We start from the raw sequence: 22,446 nt of genomic DNA, 5'->3' as shown, positions 1-22,446 counted from the left end.
ACCTCCTTCACCAAGGAATGGATTGTGATACAACATCCCTTTCTGCTTATGTTTGGGCACTGACAGAGCCTGGACCCCTCTGGCTGAGCTTGGGCTCTCGCCAAGCAAGATTGCAAATGAGAGCAGCTCATGGTCCTCAGCTCCTCCCTCCTGCTGTGACAGACAGACATGGCCATGGGGACAGAATGGAGCTGCCCCATCTGCCAGGTCACTAAGAAGGATGTGAATTTTTCTCTGCCCTGTCACCACCAGTTCTGCCTGGGCTGCATCCTGCAGTGGGCAAAGAGAAATCCAGCGTGCCCACTCTGCAGAAGAATGATAGAAGCTGTCAGGTTTTCTGAGTAGGATGAACAGGACTACATACAATTTGCCATCAGCTCCCCCAAACAATTGCTAGAGTCCAGCAGGGAGAGAGCCTGGCCACCTTGCTGAAAACAGCCCCCAAGACCCTGAGATGGCTGCTCCATCTTCCCCACGGGGAGCACTGTCCCCAGCTGATCAGGGGCCTGCAGGACCAGAGCCTGTGGATGGCCTCCTGCCCAAGGTGTGCGCCGAATTTTTCAAATAACAATGTCATCTACTGGACCAAAGGTGGCCCTGGCTGCACCAGAAGCTGGAGGGAATATGCCAGCACCAGAGATGGCTGGTTAAAGAATTCATAGAGCAGCATCCTGCACGCCCTCTGTGCCTATGATCAAGTTGCCAAAATCTTGATGCCAGTACTGCAGCTTCTCCTCTGTAGCAATCTGAATTGCTGCTAGCATAGTCCAGGGTAAAGAAGCAAAAAGGACCTTTGCATCATCTCCACAGATGTTTTATTCAGCTGTGCAGGGAGATGTTCAGGTCCCAGCACCCACACACAGAGGGTCTCACTTTGTCTCCACAGGGGCCTGGGGCTGACCCTGATCTCAGGGCAGTACAAAGATAAGGGGGCCAATCAGGGAATAGGGAAGGTGTGGCTCAGGAACACAGGAGCAGACACAGGAACAGGGGAAGGAGCCAATGGGCTCTAACAGCTTTTTGAGGGAAGCTTCTCGTGTCTCTCTAGACCAGGGAATGCCCCCCCAGGGTCTCCACAATTCCCCGTGTTTTATATTATTAGGAAAGCTTCTCTGAAGGATCAACTGAATCAACACAAAATGACAAAAACAATCAAAAGCACTCATAAGACAATTGTTCAAAATGCAAACAATTCTGAGTTCCCAATGTGCCAACAGATTTCTTGGAGTGTCTTAGATCTGGCAGGAGGGATGCAGGGTTTTCTTAGCACAGTTTATCAGGAAACTGAGTCATTCATACTGAACCTCTGGTCCATGGCCTCCTCACTGTCATTGTGCAGCAAGGAGGCCCAGAGGCTGCTGTGCTCTGGTCCTGCCAGGGATGAGAGCAGCGGCTCTGTGGCCAGCGCCAGCTCCAGCTCCAGCAGCTCACAAGAGGAGGCTCCTTCCAGAAGCTCTGTTGGCTCCAGTGTGGCAGACCAACAGAGCACACTGGAAGCCACCCTCCATTGCAGCCACCCCCCAGCTGCGCCCATCATCCCTGCAGAGCAGGAGCTGCCCCAGAGGACCCGCGGCAGGAGCTCAGGACAGTGGCAGGTCCCTCTGCCCAGGGCAGAGTCACAGAACCTCTGCTCCTGGCTGGCACAGGGGCTGCTTACCCTGGTGTCCCACGGAGAGGAGGGATCCTGGGCCCCAAACTCTGCCCAGCCCTGCAAAAGGCCGCCTTGCCAGCAGTGCTAGCAGTGCTAGCGAGGTTCCTGCAGCCATTCAGTCAAATAAGAGGAAACAAATGTCTCTTTATCTGACACAGTCTCTGCACACAGCTTTCTCCCCCTCCTCCTGGTGCCTTTCCCTGACTCCAGGAAGAGCTGCAGGAAATGCTGTGTGAGCCATAATAATGGAAGAGTTACTGATAAAAACACTGGGGTGATGCTTTCAGAGGAGTCATGAATGGAAGATTGACCAACCTTCCAGCCAATGGTATGCCAAAAGTTTCCATTCTTTAAATAATTGACTGCAATAAATTAGTAAAGAGAAAGATACGGAAACAAATTAAATCTCCCACAGCTGCTGGCTTTCCTCAGGCTCCATGGCCTATGTATTGCTAGACTTACTTCACTTAGGCAGAATATTAACTGCCCTGACTTGTTGGAGACTGACCACAAGGTCTCATCTGTGGTGAGCAGTCACTAAAATTAGCTCAGCAGAGGCATCTTCAGCTGTCCAAGTGTAGCAGAAATACATATTCTCTGCTTCATGACTGTGTGGCAACAGCTGCTGGTGTGGATTCGTCAGCGTTGCTTCATGGATTGCTCCTGGGAAGGAACTGTGTGCACAGGCACAGAATGATGGCTTTGATCCCCTCTAATTACTCCAATCGGATGATGGCCAGAACTTTTAGGCAAAAAGCATCATGACAGAATAATTTACAATATTCTCCAAACTACTCCTGTGGTTTTGATTTTCTTACTGATTAGGTTCAGTGTCTGGCCTCAAGAAATCAGTCCAGAAATAGCAGGCAAACCTCAGCTTGCAAGTTAGAGTGCAAGTCCTTAATCTGCCATTTTTGCAGTATCTACAAACAACTTTTCAACATATTTGCAAAAAGAATCTCTTAGTTCTTGCTATGCCTATCCAGAACCTGACTCTGTCCTTGTTTCATTTTGATTTGAGATCCAAGCATGATTTTTTTCTGGACAGGGAAGTAAGAACCAGCTGCAAATACAGACTACAAGTGTGAATCTATACTGCAGGAACTGAGCTGTAGCTTGGAATTAAAGGCAAGAAGTGATGCCATGGTAAATGTGAACATTTAGTGCTGACACAGGAGCCTTCTGCAATGCTCCACCAACCCATGGTTCACCTTGCTACAAACTCTGATGTTACAAAGAGTGTTGAAGAGCTGACAATAAGTAAAAAAAAAATAGCCAGAATGTTAATTTTTGTTATTATGGTGAACAATGACTATCTAATAATTCATATCTCATAGAAGTGAGTATTCAGATTTCCACTTAGTACATGCTGGCAATTTTAATTTGAAATCAACAGGTTTATCCAAATCAAGTTATCCATAGGAATTAATTTGCTCTATGATCTAAATAAAAATGCCTCATTGTCTGGTAAATGTAGTAGAATTTTGCAAAGTCAACAGTCCACAGATTTTCATTTCTTGTTTAGTGGCTATTCTGCAGGAAAGCTTTTACAGACTAATCAGTTTGTATGTAATTAAAATGCCAGTACATTTCATCTAGCCATTTTGGTATTAGAACAAAACCATATGACTGCACAGCCTTTTAAAAAATATTTTAAAATAAATTTTCAAATCAACAGTCTGAGTAGGACTCAGAATAAAAACTCTACCAAACTTCAACTCCATTGGAAGATTCCCTTGTCACCCTGTGAATCAACTCTACATTCAGAAGATTAAAAGTCCCAATTATGGTGGTATTTTTTGGTATGGTTAGGAATTGGGGAAGGGTCTTCTTCCTTCTCAACTCCATGCTGCAGTGCCTTTGGGCTGTGGCCTGCTGGCCGTTGTTTGTGCAGCCCTGGTATTTCTACATGAGGCAGAAAGTGCAATTGCATTTCCAGCCAAAAGCCCATGAGGAGTGGGGCAGCCGGAGCTGTGCCAGACACAGGCCAGCAGCTGTGCCGCGAGAGGGTTTTGGTTCCTGCCCAGTGCAGCTGGTGCATCTCTTCCGTGACTGCCTCCCCTTCCCAGGTGCCCGGGGATAGTAGGTGCAGGGTTCTGCAAGGGCTGTGGAACAGGGTGGGGATGTCTGCTGGCAACAGAGTGCAGCGGAGAGCAAACAGTCCAGGATGTTCCTGGAGTGTGTGACAGAGAACTTCTGACACAGCTGGTGACTGAGCCGGTGAGGGAAGGCACTGCTGGACCTGCTGTTTGTGAAGAGAGAAGGGCTGGTGGGTGACAGGAGGGTTGGAGGCGGCCTTGGGCTCAGTGCTCACAAAATGCTTGTGTTTGATTCCCAGAGAAGGAACAAGAGATGTTGGGGAAGTGTTTACCGGCAACAAATTGTGAATTTGTTAAGCTTTAACAGGTGGTGCTGAGTCATACCTTCCCTCAACCCAGTGGTTAATGTGTGCAAGTGGATATCTTAGCCTTGAGAATAAAGACAGTGGGCCTACTGAGGAGGTAGCTGCAATGCATTCAAGGAGAAGAAGGATCTTAACCATGGAAGGAGAATTTGAGGAATGGGATGTTCACCACATGACCACGAGAGACCCTCAAGAGACCACTACTCTAAATGTCAGTAATTTTGGGGAAGTGATTTAAACATGTCAAATACTTTGTGAGAATGTTTAGCCTGTGAGTTTGAGCAAAGAAATGAATAAAAGTAATGAAAGGAATGTCTTAGTTCCATGGATACACACACGTGGGTGTGCATGTTTCAGGGAAGCGATTCCCCACGCACCCAGCACTGAAATAAAGTAATGCCTCTTTTCTCACACTGAGCTGGCAGTGTGGATCGGGCCCTGCTCGGTAACTTTCATTTTGGTCATTTCTATTGAAGCATAAAGAATGGTTGAAATGAGATCTTTTCCAGCTGTTTCCATCTTGTTTACCTTTTGGGGGACCAAGGTTCTGTGCTGCAGGTGAGCTGGGTGTGTGCAGAGCAGTGCAGCCCCAGAAACCCCTTGGTTTGCCCAAAGGTTGCCATGCCTTGCTCCCAGGTGTGCCCAGCTCTGGCAGGAGAAGGAGCCCGCAGCGCAGTGGGCACCGTGCCCTGCCCAGCCGGGGCTCTCTGGCACAGAGCAGCATCAGCGCCAGCACCGTTCAACTGCTCCTGCCTTGGCTTCCCTGGGACACAGGAGCCTCTGGAAATCAGCACCACCAGCCGCGTTCCCAGCTTGGAGCAGCTGCTGCTGGCGGGCAGATGCTGCCAGGTCCACTGCTGCCAAAGGGGAAGAAAGGCAGAGCAGAGGAAGAGATGTACATACACAGCAGCCCTGGGAACATCCAATAAACATGCAGATATATGGGGTGATTTGTTAGGAATTACTTCAGCTGCTATGCCAATAGTGCTTTCTCTCCTGGTTCTGTACAATGCTTTGGGCCATTTTCTTGGTCTGGTTTCCTTTGCTTGGGTCCCATCTGAATGCTCACTTGGGGTACAGGCTGTAGGTGCTTGGGGCACTCTTGGAGTTCCTCTTGGATCCCTTGAACAACAGGGTTTGGCCCATGGGGGGAGTTTGTGCTGCTTTGTGTCAGAGGAGAACTTCCAAGGCCATTTTGTGTTTGCTGTAGGGAAGGTTGGTTACTGCTTTGCATAAATTCACAGACTAACATGCTTTGTGATGCTTTGCTTTGTCATACTTTGCTTTGTGATATCAGGGCATGGTTGCCACATCGTCGTGGTGACATCAGAAGGTTGCCTTGTTGCACGGAAGGCCTCAGTGCCAGAGCAGCCCTAGGGCTTGCTGAGATCAGGAGCATCCTCCTGATTGTGGCCTTTGTCAGTGTGTAGCTGCACACTGACAGGAGTCTTGGCTTTTGTAGTGCTGGGGTAAACTTGAACAACAGTGCTACAATGATTGAGCAACTCGCTGCTGCAGTTTGCACCATGTATGGCACTGTTTATTCCGCCTATTTCATGACTAGCCTGGCAAGTAAGTAGAGGTTTCAACTCTATTTAGGTTAGGGTGTAAGCTAACCTGGCTTTTGCATGTCTTCCTGCTCTTTCTTAGTGACTGGGTTGATTTTGAAAGAGAAGGAGCATTAGGATGCCAGTGGTTTGGTAAAGCTCCTGTCAGGGCGTTCAGCTAAAAAGGGGGTGCCTGTAGCCACAGGGGCAGCATTTGCAAGGGAACCTGCAGGGCTTCTGTTCCCTCCACGGGAGAGTCTGTGGCAGCAGAGTCTGTCATTTCCTCAGTTTGCTGGATCAAGCAGGACAACTTCCAAAATGCAGACTGGGAGGCCTTCTCAGAAGGCCTTCTAAAGACTTTGTAGTTCTCCCCAGAACTGAGGGAAAGCTTCTTTTATTCTAAATTTTGTAATGAAAGGATTTGACTGTCTATTTTGACCCTTGACTGAGTGCTAAAATAGTGATTCCCTTTGCAGTGAAGTGCAAACTCTAAAGCCATGAGTGTCTGCTCCTGAGCCCTGGAGCTGCTGCTGTGCTGTTTCACAGTAGAACTGCCACAGCTCAGGGGGATTTTGGGGAAGCTTTTCTGGGTGACTGTTTTCGGCAGCTTAATGGGAATTAGTGCATGCAACTTCTGTTTTTTAAAAAAGTACCTGAAAGACAAGAGAACAAGAGTTGCTTTATCCATTGAACAGAACAGAAGCATTGAGTGTTGAAGAACAATTTGCATTTCCTTGATCACGTTTGTATTCATTTACTGGTGTAGGCACAACCAAGATTATTGTCCTGATCTCTTGCTGGCTGTGTGAAAGAAGTATGTCACGTGAAGGGATGTTGATAAAGAAAAATACTCTCTGTTTGGGTTGACTTCTTCTCTTCTGTGGGATTCAGCAGCCCAGGCAGTTTTCTCACAGCCCTTGTTCATTTTCCCTTGCCCACTCCAGATCACATGATCCGTGTATTCAGAGGTGCTGATCCTGAGGTGAGTGAGAAAGGAACATTTCATGTTCCTGGTGCTTAAGAATTGTAGAGCAAGCTGTGAGCTTGGCCTGTGGCAGCAGAGTGTAGAGGGCCAGCTGGGTAGGCTGAAAGAAAATCCATTTCCATGTCTGCAGCAGCAATAACAAAGGCATCGCTGGCTTTTTCCTGATTTTCCATTTCAGAACTTTCAAGGAATGAAAAGCTCATTTTGCAGAGAGAATGTTGCTTCTTGATAGCAGCCAGGGCATAATGTCTAATTCAGAACTATTAGCAATTCTGTTGAATTAGCCCATTTAAATTCAGTCGCAGTGACTTAGAATCCCATTGTTATCAAAGTTTCTGATTTGTCCTTAGTACAGCTGGTTGTAGAAATAGAGCTGAGTAGAATAAAGTGCTGAATAGAAATAAGGTTATAAATTGTAGGTAACTTTCTGTCCCTCACACTGCTGTCTGTCCACAGATCACAGAACCAACAGCAGTCTCTCCTCTGGCTCCCTCTGCTCATGGAGAGGAGGCCAAAGAGGAGGCAAATGAGGTGGATGAGCGCCAGCCTCCAGCTGTGGTCACACCACAGCCTGACCATTCTGAGCCAGTAAGTGCCAGTTGTGTGTGCTGCTGTCTTTGGTGCAAGGCAGAGCTGCAAGTTTCTGACCAGCCGGCACTTGCTGTTGCTGGCTGAGGATGCTGAGTGCTGGAGTCCTGCCAGGACCTGGTGATTGCCCCCAGCCTCTGGCAGCTGGACAATGGGCTTTGATCTGTCATGCTTAGGCAGCAGCTTCCTGGCATTTTGATAGGGGCCAGCCTGGAGCATGAATGCTCCCTGATCCCAGAGCAGGGAGCATGTCAAAGACACTGTGCTCAGCCTTGTCGGATACACAGGGGACACTGTGGCGTGGAGGGACCTGTACCCCTGCACAGACTGGCCAAGTAGCTGCAGGCACAAAAAAATGTTGATCTGACCACACAACTCTTTGTGGTGCTTTGTCCCCACAAACTTCTTGGGTGTGCTTACTTAGGACTATTTCAGAGACACGCTGGGGATGTAGAGCTGCTGCTTGAAGTCAGGGATTTTGGTGCCTTTGTAGTCAGGTTGCTCTTCTGCCTCTTCAGGCAGAGCAGCCAGTAGCAGAGCAGATAGGTGCTCTGAGTCTGCCTGTTTCTTGGTCTTTGATAAGCTGCAAGGAGATGACTGTGTTGTCCATGAAGCTGGGGGGGCCATTCTTGTCTAGTGTGGCAAAAGAAACAAAGTGAGTAGTTCTGAACCCTTCTTCTGAGGCAAAAACCAGACATTGCATGTGTCTGTTGATACCTTCTATTGTGTAGTTTGCTTTGAAAACTGCATTGGAGCCTGGAGTGGGAGCAAAGCTGCAAGTCCTTGACTGCTGTCTTGTAATGCTAAAACCAGGATGTACACCTTGCAATGATGCCTGCTGTATCTGAAGTGAAATGGGCACCTTTGTGGCTGGGGAGCTGCGTGGGCCAAAAGGACGCAGGGCTGGCGGCCTTGAGCCGCTGAAGATGAGGCAGCGTGTGGCCAGGGGGCCAAGAAGGGCCAGGGCACGGTGGCCGTGTCAGCAGCAGGGGGGCAGCAGGAGCAGGGCAGGGAGCGTGGCCTGTGCTGGCAGCGCTGCGGCCACCGCTGCAGTGCTGGGTGCAGCTGTGGGCCCTGGGAAGCAGAAAGTCCTTGAGGGGCTGCAGCGCGTGCACAGAAGGACAGGGGAGCTGGGCAAGGGGTGCAGCACAAGGCCAGCGAGGAGGTGCTGAGGGAGCTTTAGCCTGGACAATGGGGGCTCATGAGGGACCTTCAGGCAGACTTCCATAGATCCCTGCCTTAGATCCACAGATCCAATGCTCAGCACAAGGGCTGTTTCCCTGCCAAACATCCCTTCACTGCATCCAAGTGCTTTAGACACTGGAGTAGGTAACACTTTCATATTTTGTTTGTTTGTTCGCTAGAAGGAGAAGCCTTGTGTAATTTCACCTTCTCCAGGGAGCAAGGGAGCTTTTTCTCAATCTTTCCTGCCCTTTTCCAGCACTGGCAGAAACACATCACTTTCAGGTTAACGGCTCCCGTGTCTTTTGGCAGCCCAGGGAATCAGTGTGTGTTGTATTTGGGAATTGAGCAGGAAATCAATGCCCTTGCATTCCAGCTGGTGCTCAGAGATTAGAGGAGCTGGGAGGGGCTGGGCTGCATTTCTGATTCCAGCCACTTTAGCACCATCAGTGTGCTCGAGTCCAAGAGAAGAACTTGCCCGAGCACAGATGCACAGAGTGCAGTTCCCAGTGCAACGCTCTGGGTCTGATTGCATTCCATAAGGACCCACACGCTCCAGATTCCCCAAGAGTGTGGGTTACTGAAGCAACAGGAGAGCAAGTTCAGGATGGCTGCAGATCGGGGCACTGCTACCGAGTGTTGATGTGTGTAGCGACAGAAAGGACAGTATTGATTCAGGGTGACCCCCACGTGGCGAATAATGTGCTTTGACTCTATGATTTAGAAGGTTAAACAAATGCTTTCTTAAGCTATGTTATATCACACTAGTACTATATTAAAACTATACTAAAGAGATACTATACTAAAAAGCTACTAAAGAAAAACTTGTGACTGCCTCCAGACAGTCACGACACAGCTTTTATCTAATTAACTAATCAAGCTAAACAACTATCACTAAAATCCAATTAACAAATCACTTTTAGTAAACAATCACTAGAACACATTCTACATGTACTAAACAACAAGAACAGCAAGTAGACATAATAATTGTTTTCTCTTCTTCTCTAAGTTTCTCACTACCTCCCCTTAAAAAAACCTAGGAGAGAGAATTATATCTCTCTGTGTTCAAAGAATGTAAATACCACAGCACAGTAAAGAGAGATTATAAAAATGAGATCTGTCTGTCTATCTGTCTATTTGAATCTTCCTGGCTCTGCTCCAAAGCAGTGGAAGATGCAAAGCTCACCACAAGGCATCCCTTCAGGAGAGGAGTAGAGACAAGTTCCATTGACTGATCCTGAGCAGGCAGAGATGTTTCCCCCTCTAGAGATGGTTGTTTTTTCCCCTCATGTTTTCCTACTCCAGCCTTTTCTGACCTGAAGCCTTCTTTTTATCCTTTAAATTTTGCATGTCCTAAGGGAGTGGAACTGTCCCATGCTGTAGCTGGGATCTGGTGACTTTGCCCATACATGCATTACATGACACATGGTTTCCTTCGCTGGCATCCCCAGGGCTGTGTAAGTGCATTTGTTAATGGGGCCTTATGAGAAACTCTGTTACTGCTGGTCAGAATTCTCAGTTGACAAAAGAGGGAGAAGAAACACCTTGGTCCTCCTCCATATACTGAGATGGCCATAGAGGTTCTCTGACTTCCATCAGAGATCTTTGCATGCATCCTTATCTCCTGAATGACCCCATTTTCTAAGAAGAGTGTAGATGTCAGGAAGGAGGAATGCTGGTGCAGGCCTGAAGGGAATGTGAACTCCAGAAGTGTCTCTCACAAGGAGTGAGCTCACCCAGGAAGCCACCTGCAGGGCCAGGATGGAGCTATGGGACAGGGCGGGGTGTCAGTCACCACTGAAAGACAAACAGGACATGGCAGAAGCAGAGGGAGGCCCTCACCAGACCCTTGAGAAATGCCACACCTTCCCTGTCAGCTGCCTGAGAGGCTGTTGGAGCTTCAGTCCCAGATGGCCCCTGATTGTAGGGCCAGGGTCACTTTGGAATCTGTGGCTCCCCACGGGCAGAGAAGGACCCAGCAGAGCAGCATCACAGTGCTTTGGGAGCGTGTGAGCCCAGCAGTCTTTGAGTCTTGGCCCACAAAGGTCGTACGGGAAGTTGAAACCCATCTTCTCTTGCTTTCTGTGCAGGTGCTTCTAGAGAAAGAGCAGGAGCAGACTGCCTTATCTGAGATGCCGTGCCAGATTCAGGGAGAGCTGTTCCCTGCCCGAGAGCAGGAAGAGCAGCTCGGGCAGCAGGTGGAAGAGCCAGAGGAGAATGGCCAGGTTAGCCTGACTGGCCGGGGGACAGAGGGAAGGGCAGGAAGAGGGGCATAAACCAGAGCTCCTGGGACTGAGGAGGCCAGGAAGTCCCACAGGCACTGAAAGGACAGAGCCTTGGAATCTGCAGAGACCAGCACCAGGACAGGATGGTTACAGTGGAAGCAGAGCTGGGTAGAGAAGCAGAAAGAAGGGGCTGAATAAATGTGATTTTGAGGCTAAAAGAGGGAAAAGTTGATCTTGATGGCAGCTCTCAGTCACTTGCTCTGCTTTTGTGTGTACAGAACATCAAGGCAGAGCCACAAGCAGAGCTGCCTGAAGCTCAGAGTGACATCATGGCAGCAAAGAGGAGGAATGAAGACATCCAAGAGGAGAAGAATCTCGCTATGCAGAGGGGCAATCAACAAAAACAGGTGAATGAAGGAATGGCAGCCACTCCACGCATGAAAGAGAGTCCTTTCCGTTGTTGTTTACAGAAAATTGATGAACAGATGCAGGCACAGCTGCAGGAAACTGAGGCTAGGATCAAGGCAAGGAAGCAGAGGCTAGACGAAAAAATTAAAATCATCAAAGAGAAAATTAATCGCCTCCTTCAGGAACAAAAGGCTCTAGAAAAGCGAGTGAAACAGCAATAGCCACTGCAGTCACCCAAGGGGTGGTTTCTGCCCTCCTTGCCTTTCCAGTGCAGAGCAGCAGGGGGTGGGTGATGCCTCTGAGTGCCATCCTGATGAGGCCTCTGTCAGAGCTGCTCTGAAGGGCACTTCCTGGTCTGCTGAATCTCAGCTGATGCTCTAGACAGTGGCATTACTCCCTTGGCCATTTAGCCAGCAGTCATCCGAATGAACTCCTGCTGGCTTCTTCCAGGTGACCTTGTTTCTTGAGGTGTTTTTGCAGGTGAACATGGTCACTCACATAGATCTGGAATACGAGCTACAAGCTGTCTGTATCCCTTGTGAATCTGCTCCTGTCCTTTTCTCTACTTTCTTCCCAGTCGATGACTCCTGGCTGACGGGGACAAGCTGTAGTCTCTGACTGCTTTGTTCTGTTTGACTTGAGGTGGAAGTGTTGCCATCCTACCTGGCAGCCTGCAGAGAGTTCCAGCAAATGACGGGCAACCAAGAGCCCCAAGGCTGGCATGAGGCCCAGGAACTGAACCATCCAGAGATGCTGCAGGATGAGCACGTCCTGAGGAAGGTGCAGAAAAAGAGAATTTCATGGCAGGAGGTAGAACATTAGAATGAGGAGCTGCAAATGTATCTGCAGACCTAGGAGGGGGAAAGGAGTCTTTGGGAGGAAGTGGAGCGGTCGTTGCTGCAGTCATCCTTTAGAACAAGAAACTGGCTATGACCTCGAGTAAAACCAGCCTTTGGTTTTGACCATTTGGTTTCACAAGTGGACATCCAAAGCAATCCAGTTGAAGAGCTCTGCATGTGGCTGACAGCAGCTTCCTAAGGGCTTGCATTTCAAATGGCAATCTCTCTTGCATTTCAGGGCAATCTCTGCCACACCTTCCTGACATAAACTCATTTCTTGTCTCAGATCTACACCGACTCTGACACTGAAGCTGCTGCAGAAGCAGCAGTGCTGTCCCAAGGAGCCTTTGCTCTCCAGCTGAAGAAGTGGAGCCTGAGCACTTGGTTCACGTCCCGTGCTGACCCAGCTGCTGCTCAGCAACAGGAGATGGCGGGTGACTCCCTGGAGCAACTGAGTACGTCTGGTATCTTTCTTATCTGAGGGACAGTGTATTGTGTGCACGTGTCAGCATAGCTGTACTAAAGGGTTCTCCTCAGTTTAGTGTCACAGAAGTGCTGGCGTTGCTCCGAGGCAGCAAGAGAGAGCTCTGGGTGTTCCTGCTGCCTCTGAGGGCAGCTTAGACTGGCTGGAGTTTGCCTGGGCTTCCCTCTCTGCCGAAGGCAGAAGCAGGCATTGTTCCTGGATCAGCAGAAGGCTGTGACTGCTTGAGTCCTAGCCACTGGCAGAAGCTCTGCTGAGATCAGTCTCTAGGAGAACACATCAAGCCCTTTGTGATTCTGCATCACAACCCAATGAATCTGCTTCTTGCCCTTAACAGCTGCCAGTGCTGTGCTCTCAGATAAGATCTGGTAGGGTTGAGAAGAGAGCCCAGTGGATTCTGTGTCTACCATCACCTGTTGGGACAAAAAGGGCACTGATCTGCGCCTCGGTGTGGCTGATCTCAAAGCCCATCCTGTTGTGTCCTGAATGGGGGCAACAGCTTGTACGGGGCTCAGGCTCACTCTGGCTTCTTCCAGTCAGTGCCTGTCAGTGCTCATGCTTGGGCTTTGCCAGCCTTGTTGTGGTCGCTGCCCTGCCCCTGAGGGCTGGTGGGAGTGCAGAGGCTTGAGCCTTCCTTGGCTGGGAGGGTCCTGCTGCTGCCCGGCTGCTGCAGCGCGGAGCTGCCTGAGGCAGCAGCCCCTTCTCTGGGCCGGCTGCTGCGTCGCACGGCCTGGACTCACAAGAGGGTCAGCATCTCCTCTGGGCAGCTCTCTGTGTCACAGGGCGCCTGAGGAGCACTGCTGTCCTCTGTGCCCATGCCCGCCGTGCCGAGTTGGGAAGATGGGGACGTGTGCGGTGCCGAGAGGGCGAGTGCAATGGGAGCGACTGATCCGCGCTGTCGGGGTGAAGAGAAGCGGCGTGGTTCTTCACGCGGGCACGGGCAAGGGCGTCTTTGAGCTCAGCCTGCTCATAAAGGGTGAGGGTCCTGACGCTGAAAGCCCCGTCGGGATTGCTTCTAGCATGAGCTGCTCTGGTTTACAAACGCAGAGGCATTCTTCTGGCAAACTGCTGCAAGCTGGAAAAGATGGGAACACTTGGCAATAATTCCTCCTGTTCTGAACTTGACATCTGTTCAGAGGAATTGATTCTAGATGTCCAGGTGCATTTAATCTTAGCAAGTAGGAAACCTTTTCTAAATCTCACAGTGTTTATTCCCAAGAAAACAAAGGCACTGTTAGTTCCAGCTCTCCTTAATGTTTCTAGATGACAAACTTACTTGCCTTGGTAGGTGTTCTCTTCTGGTCTCAGTCTCTGAATGTATCTCCCTGTGCTTCCCTGTGTCAAGAGGTCTCTCACTTCAAAGGATGCTAGAAATCAGTCTCTGTGCCAGCCACTTGTGCTGTGGACCTGCTGTTCTTTTCTTGTTGTTCCAGTTCCTGTTCCTGTTGTTCTTAGCCAGCTGTCCACAAAGGGAGGGCTCAGAGCCCCAGACAGTGGGGCTGCCTTTTGTATCTCCTAGAAGCTGGGATCTCTGCTTTAAAGTGAACATCTTGCATTTTGTTTCCCTCAGGGAGAATGGCGAAGATGGAAAATCCTATTATAAAATACATTGAACTGGAAAATATTGGCAGTGGGTGAGTCCAAGCAATGTTAATTTTACAAAACTATGCATCAGGTGTTTTGCTGGTGGAATAGGTATCAAGTGTGAAGTCAGACAAGCTGCAAATGTGTTCAGGCACTGGGCTTAGATTGTCAGTGCTGATCAGAATTTCTAAGTGTGCTCAGAAGGCATTGTCAAAGACATCTCCATGCTTCCAGTGTCCTGCAGGTCTTAGGCATTTACAGCACAGATCTCCTGTGTGGGCTGGCTTTCACTGCAAGATCTAAATGGCTTCTCCTTTCTCTGCTTCTGTTTTGTTTCTAGGACTTTTGGAGATGTTTGTAAAGCACTCGACACTGCCACAGGAGGAGAGGTAAATGTCAACAGCACCTGCAGATTCTGCTGCACTCGAGGGCTTTCCCTTCTGGTGTGAGCTGTGGCTGGAGCTTTGGGCAGAGCTATGCTGAAAAGGCACAAGAAGCACAGACTGGTGCCAGCCTGCAAAATGCATTTGGGACTTTGTCCTCCTCAGCTGCCGGAAGGAAGGCACAGAGGGCAGCGGTTCCTTTCAGAGAAGGACGCGCTCACTCGCTCTCCATTGCTGAAACAAAGGTGGTGCCTTCGAGCACCTCACTGCTCTTTGGGGCACAGCTTCAGAGTCCTGAATTCTCATTTCTGGCTGCCAATAAATACATCTGAAAGTTACCGGTAGTTCCTTAGCCACCTGCTGCACTTGGGAACTGCACATAGGGAGAGATCTGCAAGGCGTCCCTGAAAGCCCTAAGCCCTGCCCATAGCCCAAGATGTATCCACAGAGTTTTAAGGCATGGATTGCTTCTTCTGAGTCGCAAACAAAGCAGCAGAGAGTGTGGTCAGAGCTTTGTGGGTGATAACCGAGACACCGCTGTTACCAAGTGGTCAAGGCAAAATGTCAGTGGCCCCACGTGTCCTGTAACTGGCTCCCAAGGGAGCAGAGAAATGGGCTGTTGGAACGTCAGTTCCTAATTACTGCGGTGCCTAATCACAAGGCAGTTTGGCACAGCTCAGCTGTGTCATTGCAAAATCACTCGCTCCATGTGCCTTGTGGTCTCGTGCCACCAACCTCTCAAGTTACTGATTTTCAATGTCATTTTAGGTGGCCATAAAGAAAATACGTCTTCAAGGACTGAGGAAGAAGGAACTAAAAGTCAATGAACTCATGGTCATGAAGGTGAATAGGAATCCCAACCTGGTCAATTGTTTAGACAGGTGAGTTGTGCTTTTGTCCCATGAACGTTTGTTCACATATTGCAAACATGCAAGGTAAAATCCCACTTTGGTCACTGGCAGAAAATAGAGCTGTAATTATTGGCTAATTATTATTGCTCCTTTCATCTCCAGTGGATGGGAAGAGATTGCATTTTGTCTGCATGAGTCTTCACTGGCACATGGTATTTGAAAATTGTTCAAAAACCTGGATGTATCGTGTCTTACTAAATCAATGATCTCTATATTCACAGCCACCACTTTGTTTTGGAGCTTGATTTTTTTCAAGTGTCTTCTTACGTCCAGGTAAACTAACAAGGATTTCCCTTGGATTGTTGCCACTGTTTTCCATTGCTATGCATGCCAGGAAGACTAGGTGCTTTTTTCCAGAAACACCATGTGTGACAGGTTTTTTATCTGGGCTGTTACTAAACTGCACATTTTGCTTGCTGCCCATCTAAGACATCTCCTTTTTCTCAGCTGTGCCTTTCTCCTTGAGACTGCACAGATGGCAAACAATGCACAGCCAAGAGGGAATGTCTATTCCTTTATTTTGTCTTTGTCTCAAAGGGACCTGAAAAGAAGAATCAACCCGTCTTTTCCACACAGCAACCTAGCCATGTACATTCATCTCCACGCCCTTGTTTCCTTCTTTCAGCTACCTTGTGGGTGAGGAGCTCTGGCTGGTTATGGAGTACATGGATGGAGGCACTCTGAGCAATGTCATCAGCAAGACCTACCTGTCTGAAGATGAGATGGCAGCCATCAGTCGGGAGGTCAGCAATCCCATGTGTTTCCAAGGGCTTGGGCAGGATTGTCTGGGAAACAGGGGCTCAGAGCTGGAGTGATTTCCTGTGCCAAGCTTTGTTTCTGTGTTGCTGCTATTCTATGGGCAAGTAAAAGCATCTCAAGTGAAAGGCCTGCCAGTGCCCCTGCACTCCCTGTACTCAGTGCCAGTACTCTTATCTCCTGCTGTTGTATTCTCGCTCTGTCTCTTGTATTTGTATTTGCTGTTCTCCATTTTGCTTCTCTAAATGTTTGCCTGGAGTCTGTCTTCACTGCATTCCTTGCCTGTAAAAGCAAAGGTGCTGGTGGCAGGATTTGAAATGATCAGCAAAGAAAAAAGACTCATGTCTCACAGTCCTCAGCTGAAAAGGATAGTAGTGCAGCCAAAATGCTCTTTGCTTCCGGAAAGTGACTGGTGTGATACTTCCAAGCCTGTGCTGAGGCCAGCAAGAAAATCTTTGTCATGCAGCCTCCCACCCAAAAGTGATCTGCTTCACACCAAAGGGAGGGACTTTTCCTTTCAAAACCCCTCCTTTGTCCTCTGCATGGAAAAAGCACGTCCACTGCAGCAGGAGTCATCCTGGCTGGTTTGCAGGGCACAGCCTACAACAGCAAGTGCTGTTGCTCTTTCAAAAGCTGACGTGCCTTTCCTTAGAAAAGTCCTGCTCTGCAAGTGTTGGAGCAGCAAGCTCTTCCTCTCAGTGGCCATTACTGTTCTGCCATTACTCCCCATTCCCCTGGAGAGGGAATCTTTTAGATTCTTTGTTTCCTTTCTGGTGTGATGAAATCACATCACTCATTTTTGCCCTCCTGTTTCTGTTTTCTCGCTCAGTGCCTGCAAGGACTGCATTTTCTGCACTCAAACCGCGTCATCCACCAAGATGTGAAGAGCTGCAACATCCTTCTCAAAACCGACGGCTCTGTCAAGCTGGGTCAGTATATTCTTGGTCAGGTGCAGCATTCCAGGGATGTGGGTGTGGGGCTGCTTGGAGTGACTGCCAGCTCCCCAGAAATGGTGCTGGTGGCAGTGCAGGGACCCCTGCTGCGAGCTGAAGGCACAGTTGCAACGTGCACAGAGGTATAAGGAACCACAAGCAGTCAAGAGTGGTGTTGCTCTGTGTGTGTCCCTTCCAGACAGAGGGAGCTACAATCTAAAGCTTCAGGGGCATAAAGTCCACTGCTGTGAGCAGCGTTAAGAAACCTGGGTTTTTTTGGAAGCGGCCAATTCCATACTCCCTTGGCTAAAGCCCCAAGGAAATCGAGCGTGCACATTTCTCCAGGAGATTCAACAGCACATTCTTAGCCTGAGAGTGGGGAATTCTTTTGCTTTATTTCCTAATTGGAGCTGGCTTTCATGGTTTGTTGTTTTCTCCACAGCTGACTTTGGCCTCTTTGCTCAGCTCACCCCTGAGCAGGGCAGGTGGAGCTGCGTGGCCGGCACTCCTGGGTGGCTGGCGCCTGAAGTGGTGACAGGTCAACCATATGGCCCCAAAGTGGACATATGGTCTTTGGGAATCGTGGGCATCGAAATGGTGGAACGAGAAGTTCCTTACTGGAATGCAACTCCTGTCTTGGTAAGGTGCAGATACTCACTGATCCCACTGTCTTTCTCACCTGTCCCATGTTCTGTGTGCCATTGGACAAAATCCCATTGCCATCTGCTGGCACCGCTTCCACCAAGGTCTCCTTCTAAAAATGCCCCTGCAACACATCAGCATCTGCTGTAGCTTTGGTTGTATCAGAAAGGGAAGTGGCAGTTCAGAAACCTAACCAGTTCAGAAACCTGCCATTTTGGCCTCCAGCCATGCCTGACATTTCTCACTTGTTTTTTGAACAATGTTGGAACTCTGTTTCTGAAGGACAAGAATTTTTCAGTGGAGAGGGTAGACATGTGATAAATATTCTGAGAAATGGAGGTTAGACCTTCCCAGTTTCAATTTTATAGAAAACATAAGAAAAAAAGGAAAAAGAAAAGTAAACAAAAAAGAAAAAGAGAAAAAACCTACTACCAAAGCAATGCCCAAGCAGTTCTGCTTGCTTTCTCATTTTTTAAACACAGCTCTTCTCTTCCATTCTGTAGCATCTTTTCCAAATGCTGTGGGTCTTCGAAACTTTCAGGCTTTCAAGTCATCTGTACATGGTTCAGTCATGTGTGTGGGTGGCCTGGATAAGTTTAGGATGTGTTTTTCTCCGACTGCAGTTAGAATTGTTTGCCAAACCCTTGGCTGTTTCTTGGTACTTTAACAAGTTGATGAGCTTGCAGGCAGGTGCCTGGGCTGGGATCCAACGTGGGCAGTTGACACCGGTGCTGTGTTTCTTTACCACAGGAGCAGGGCCATCCCTGGCCTGCACAGTTCTAATGACAGGGAGGACTCCAGCTCCCCACCATGGCCAGTGGCTGAGCTCAGCTGAGAGTCAGGATAAAACCCTCTTTGTCACCTCTGGTGATGTGGGAAAAGGAAAGAAAGCCGCATAAATTATTTGTACACAAGGGGAGTGCATTGCCATTTCTGGATTTGAAATTCTCCTTTGGGTTAAAGAGGATAATAGCAAAGTCTCTTTGGTCACCATCTATTTCAGTGCCACAAGCACAGAGTTATCGTTACAGTGGTGGGCATTTTTATGGAGACTCCAAGGCCTCTTGCCATTCATATTTTTGTCTATTTGAGATGGATTCTGCAAGTTGAGGTTTGAATAGTTCCAAGTTGGTGTCCTATGTTTCTAAATACCATCTTGCAAAAGCAGAATGAGCTCTCTCCCTCTGACTTGTCAGCATGTTAGAGCTTGGTTCCACACGAACCACACTGGATAACGATCAGCCAATGTCTTGCCAATCTACACTGTAATTCCTTGGCCTGAGGAGTATCAGAAAGACCTGCTGAGCTCCATGGACACTGTCAGCTGCATGGAAGTGAGCATCCTTGGCCTTGCTGAAGAAACTGGAGCTCAGCTTAGTTTAGATGCTCTTGAGCAGGAGAAAGGCTGGAATCGTCAGGTGTTTCCAGAGGCTGGCGTGCCCAGAGGGACTGAGCTCTGGGGAGCAGCTGGATGTTTCTGCACATCATGGAAAGGGATTGCCAGACAGCTCAAGCCTCACCACAGGCAAACACTCCCCAGCTCTTCTCAGGCAACATTTGCTTTGGGTTTCAAGTTGTTCCCACTTGTCTGTCTGTGAAGATGCCCCTAAAACCACAAGACAAGCCTCTCAGAACTGGTGTTACATTTCCAGAAATGAAGAAAAGAAGCCCAAACACAAGAAAGTTGCTAGGGCACTGGTTTTTAGAGAGGAACTTACCCCACTGTGCAATTTCTTCTCACTGGGAAACATGCTTCAAACTGGGGCATGAGTGTGTAAAGGCCACAGAGTCTCTTCTGCTTCTTGTGCAGTGCTGCTGAAACACTCAGTGATCGTGTTTCTCTCCTAGCCCAAGCCACATTCTGCACGTCACCAAGCCAGAGCCTGGTGATGTGGAGAGCCTGCCAAAACCTCCCATTTGTTTCCTGGCACTTTCTGGGATGGGCCTACCATTAATGCATTGACTTGAGCAGCCAAATGAGTAGAGGGTGACCGTAGGGATGGAACCTCTCCTTCTGATTTGACCATGAAAAGTTTTTCTTTTCCATGTAAGGAAAGCAGAAATTTTCAGGCTGCTGAGAGACAGAGCTGCAGGTGGCTCCTGTGTGTCCAAGCAGGCGTTTTCATCCCAGTACATTTGTGCATGCATCTTAATGTGTCTGTGTTGAAGATGAGATTCCAAATGTTTGTTTCCTTACCTGAGGAGCACCTGGTGGATTTCCTTTCTTTCCTTCCAATTCCCATTGTTTTCAAGAACAAAGCAAAAAGCTGGATTAGTTTTGTTTTATGGCAGCTGCTCTTAAGGGACCAAGAAGCACTGCAGAGATACTTTTCCATGTACTAACCCTTGGATATAGTAGAGTTAGTATAGCAAAGTCCTTCTTCCAAAAAGCCTCTCAAGCTGGTATGAATCATCAGGGAAGGAAATGTGCTTGTGGTGATGTAGTTCCCACTAACTAGGTCAGTCAATGAAATCAGCTGCCAAGGCAAGATCTGTGGGATGTTGGAAAAGCTGTGGCTGCATCGGAGTTTGGGTTTTTGGTTGGTAAAGGAAAGTCATCTCTGGGTCTCTGCCAGGGCAGAAACTGCCACTGCAGAGTGGCGCTTAATCAATGGGACCCAGGAGAGCAGTTACAGATAGGAAAGAAGCAGGTGTAGCCTGGTGTCTCCTTTTTCCCCAGCCTCAACTCCTGATAGCCACAGGAGGAAGACAAAAGCTGCAGCAGCCCAACCTATTCTCATCTTGCCTGCGTGACTTCCTGAGCTGCTGCCTGCAGAGAGACGAGGCGCGGCGCTGGTCTGCCAAGGAGCTCCTGCAGGTAAAATGTGAAGGGGCTGCAGGTGAAACAGGGTCTGAGGGACGGGCTCCTCCTCCACTCAAGTCCAAGGCATCAGATGAGCCCCCTTCCTCCTCACCTCCACTCTTGGTGCTCTTCAAATGAAAACGGTGAGGAATCCTAGACTGGGCTGGGCTGGCAGGGCCCTGTAAAGGTCCTGTGGTGCAAGTGTCCTGCAATGAACAGGGACATCTTTAAAGAGATCAGGTTGCTCAGAGCCCTTTGCCACCGGAGCCTGAATGGTTGCAGGGATGGGGCACCTACAAGCTCTTGGGGCAAGCTGTGCCAGGGTGGCACCATGCTCCCAGTAAACAAGTTCTTCCTTAGACCTACTCTGATTAGATGCCCTTTGTGTTTAAAAATATTTGTCCATATCCTATTGTAACCAGCCCTGTTAAAGATGTCCCCCACTTTCTTCAAAGCCACTCTGAAGTCTTGGAAAGTGGCAATAAAGTCTCCCTGGGGCCTGTTCTTCACAAAACTGAATAACTCCACCTCTTCTCCGCATTTCCTGAGCAGAGAGGTGCTCTGTCCTCTGACTGTTTCTGTTGCCCTCTTTTCTAATTTGGTGGAGTGTTCAGTTTTATCTAATGGCAAAAGAATTGAAGTAGAGCAATGCAGGGTGCAGAGACATGAAATGGTGGTGGAGGAACCCAAGGAAGCCAGTCCCAGCTGAGCAGTCAGAGATTTGGCTGTGGCAGGAGGGGCTGTGGGGGCTCACTGTGAGCCTCTGAGGGGCCCTGGTTTGTGCCCCCCAGCCCACACTTGGAGGTTTCTGGCACACAAACAGGGACAGCTGGGAGGGACTTGTCCCAGCCCCATCTGCTGCCTGGCACGCTCAAGCAGACAGGAACTGCGCCAGGGTTCCTGCCAGCTTGTGTGGCAGAGAGGGAACTGCAGGACCCAGTGCCACTGGGCTGGCCCTGCTGGGAAGGAAGGTGCCATCCAGCACACGAGGGGCAGGGCATGGAAAGGCAGACACTGCTTTCTGTCCCTGTGGGAATTAGCACAGTGCCTGTCTTTCAAAGACAGGGACCTATGTGAGTCATTGGAGTTTCCTGAAAGGAAGATAACCCAGGGACAGAAAGCACCATTTCTAGAGCACTGGCAGGGCAAAGATCCCAACAAGATAAAGAAACCTGAATAAATGGATGAGTGGGATTCTGGGCCAGGTTTGCCTGTGATGGCAGGGTCCTGCACATGACTGCTGGGTAGCAGATGGTGCCATTGCTCCTCTTTCTGGGTCTTTTTAGGACCCAGAGAAATCCCGATTGAGCCTGTGAAGCACTGAGCTTGGAAAGTAATGGTTCACTCTTCACTGTTCTTTGTATTTTTGTTGTTTGTTTTTTGTTTGTTTGTTTGTTTTGGTTTGGTTTGTTTTTTAATTTGTTTGTTTTCTTTTTTTTTTAATTTGTTTTTGGTTTTTGGGGTTTTTTTGTGAACAGCATCCATTTGTAACATCAGCTGAGGCTGCATCCACCCTGAGACCACTCATCATCTCAGTGAAGAGGAGGATGGAGAAGCAAACAGTGCTATAATCATATCAGGACCATTTTCTCCATAGCCATCTTAGAGTAGGATTGTAGAGTAGGACTGTAGAGTAGGATTTAGAGTAGGAGTATGTGGAGAAAAGACAAAAGACTCTGCACAATTCAACGTGAATCAAGGAGAAGCCATTTATTGTGCTTCTAAGCATAGTTTATAATTAGTTCCTATCCTATAGGTTTCTATAGACATGCATTGTTTGGTTGGTTCCTGCACTTTGTCCAGCATCTCTTGACTGGTAGCTCTATTTTGTCCTGAGGCAAGCACGCATCTTTTTCTTAATCTAATTGGTAGATGCTGTAAGGGTCATTTTATTTGGGTTGCTACCCCTTTGTCTGTCAGCAACTCTTCTGCTTCACCTTTTTATCCACAAAGTTGAATGCAGCTTTATTAAAAACCTGACCTAGTTCTAGAAGGTTAGTTAGTTTAGTTAGCTCCAGAAGGTTAGGCTGGTTCATTTAGTGCCTGTCCATTTTTCTGCAAATACCACCCCACAGGATTATAGAGTAGGATTGTAAAGAAATAAAGTTTCTGAAACTTTAACTCA

General features: G+C 48.6%; 1 protein-coding gene across 1 annotated transcript; it reads left to right on the top strand.

Annotated features, from left to right (window-relative positions):
- The first annotated feature begins 1,945 nt into the window (after positions 1-1,945).
- On the top strand, positions 1,946-21,892 carry LOC136570840 (serine/threonine-protein kinase PAK 3-like). The gene is given in 12 exon segments (XM_066571244.1): positions 1,946-1,979; positions 5,409-5,627; positions 6,547-6,584; positions 7,044-7,175; positions 10,448-10,582; positions 10,861-11,196; positions 15,046-15,158; positions 15,814-15,931; positions 16,774-16,873; positions 17,319-17,515; positions 20,199-20,336; positions 21,800-21,892. Coding segments are annotated over 12 exon segments (1,653 nt in total).
- The last annotated feature ends 554 nt before the right edge of the window (positions 21,893-22,446 follow it).

This window comes from Molothrus aeneus, unplaced genomic scaffold, assembly GCF_037042795.1.
Source record: "Molothrus aeneus isolate 106 unplaced genomic scaffold, BPBGC_Maene_1.0 scaffold_40, whole genome shotgun sequence".
Lineage (NCBI taxonomy): Eukaryota > Metazoa > Chordata > Aves > Passeriformes > Icteridae > Molothrus > Molothrus aeneus.
Note: the sequence above shows the minus strand (reverse complement) of the source record. Positions and strands in the feature narration are given on the sequence as shown.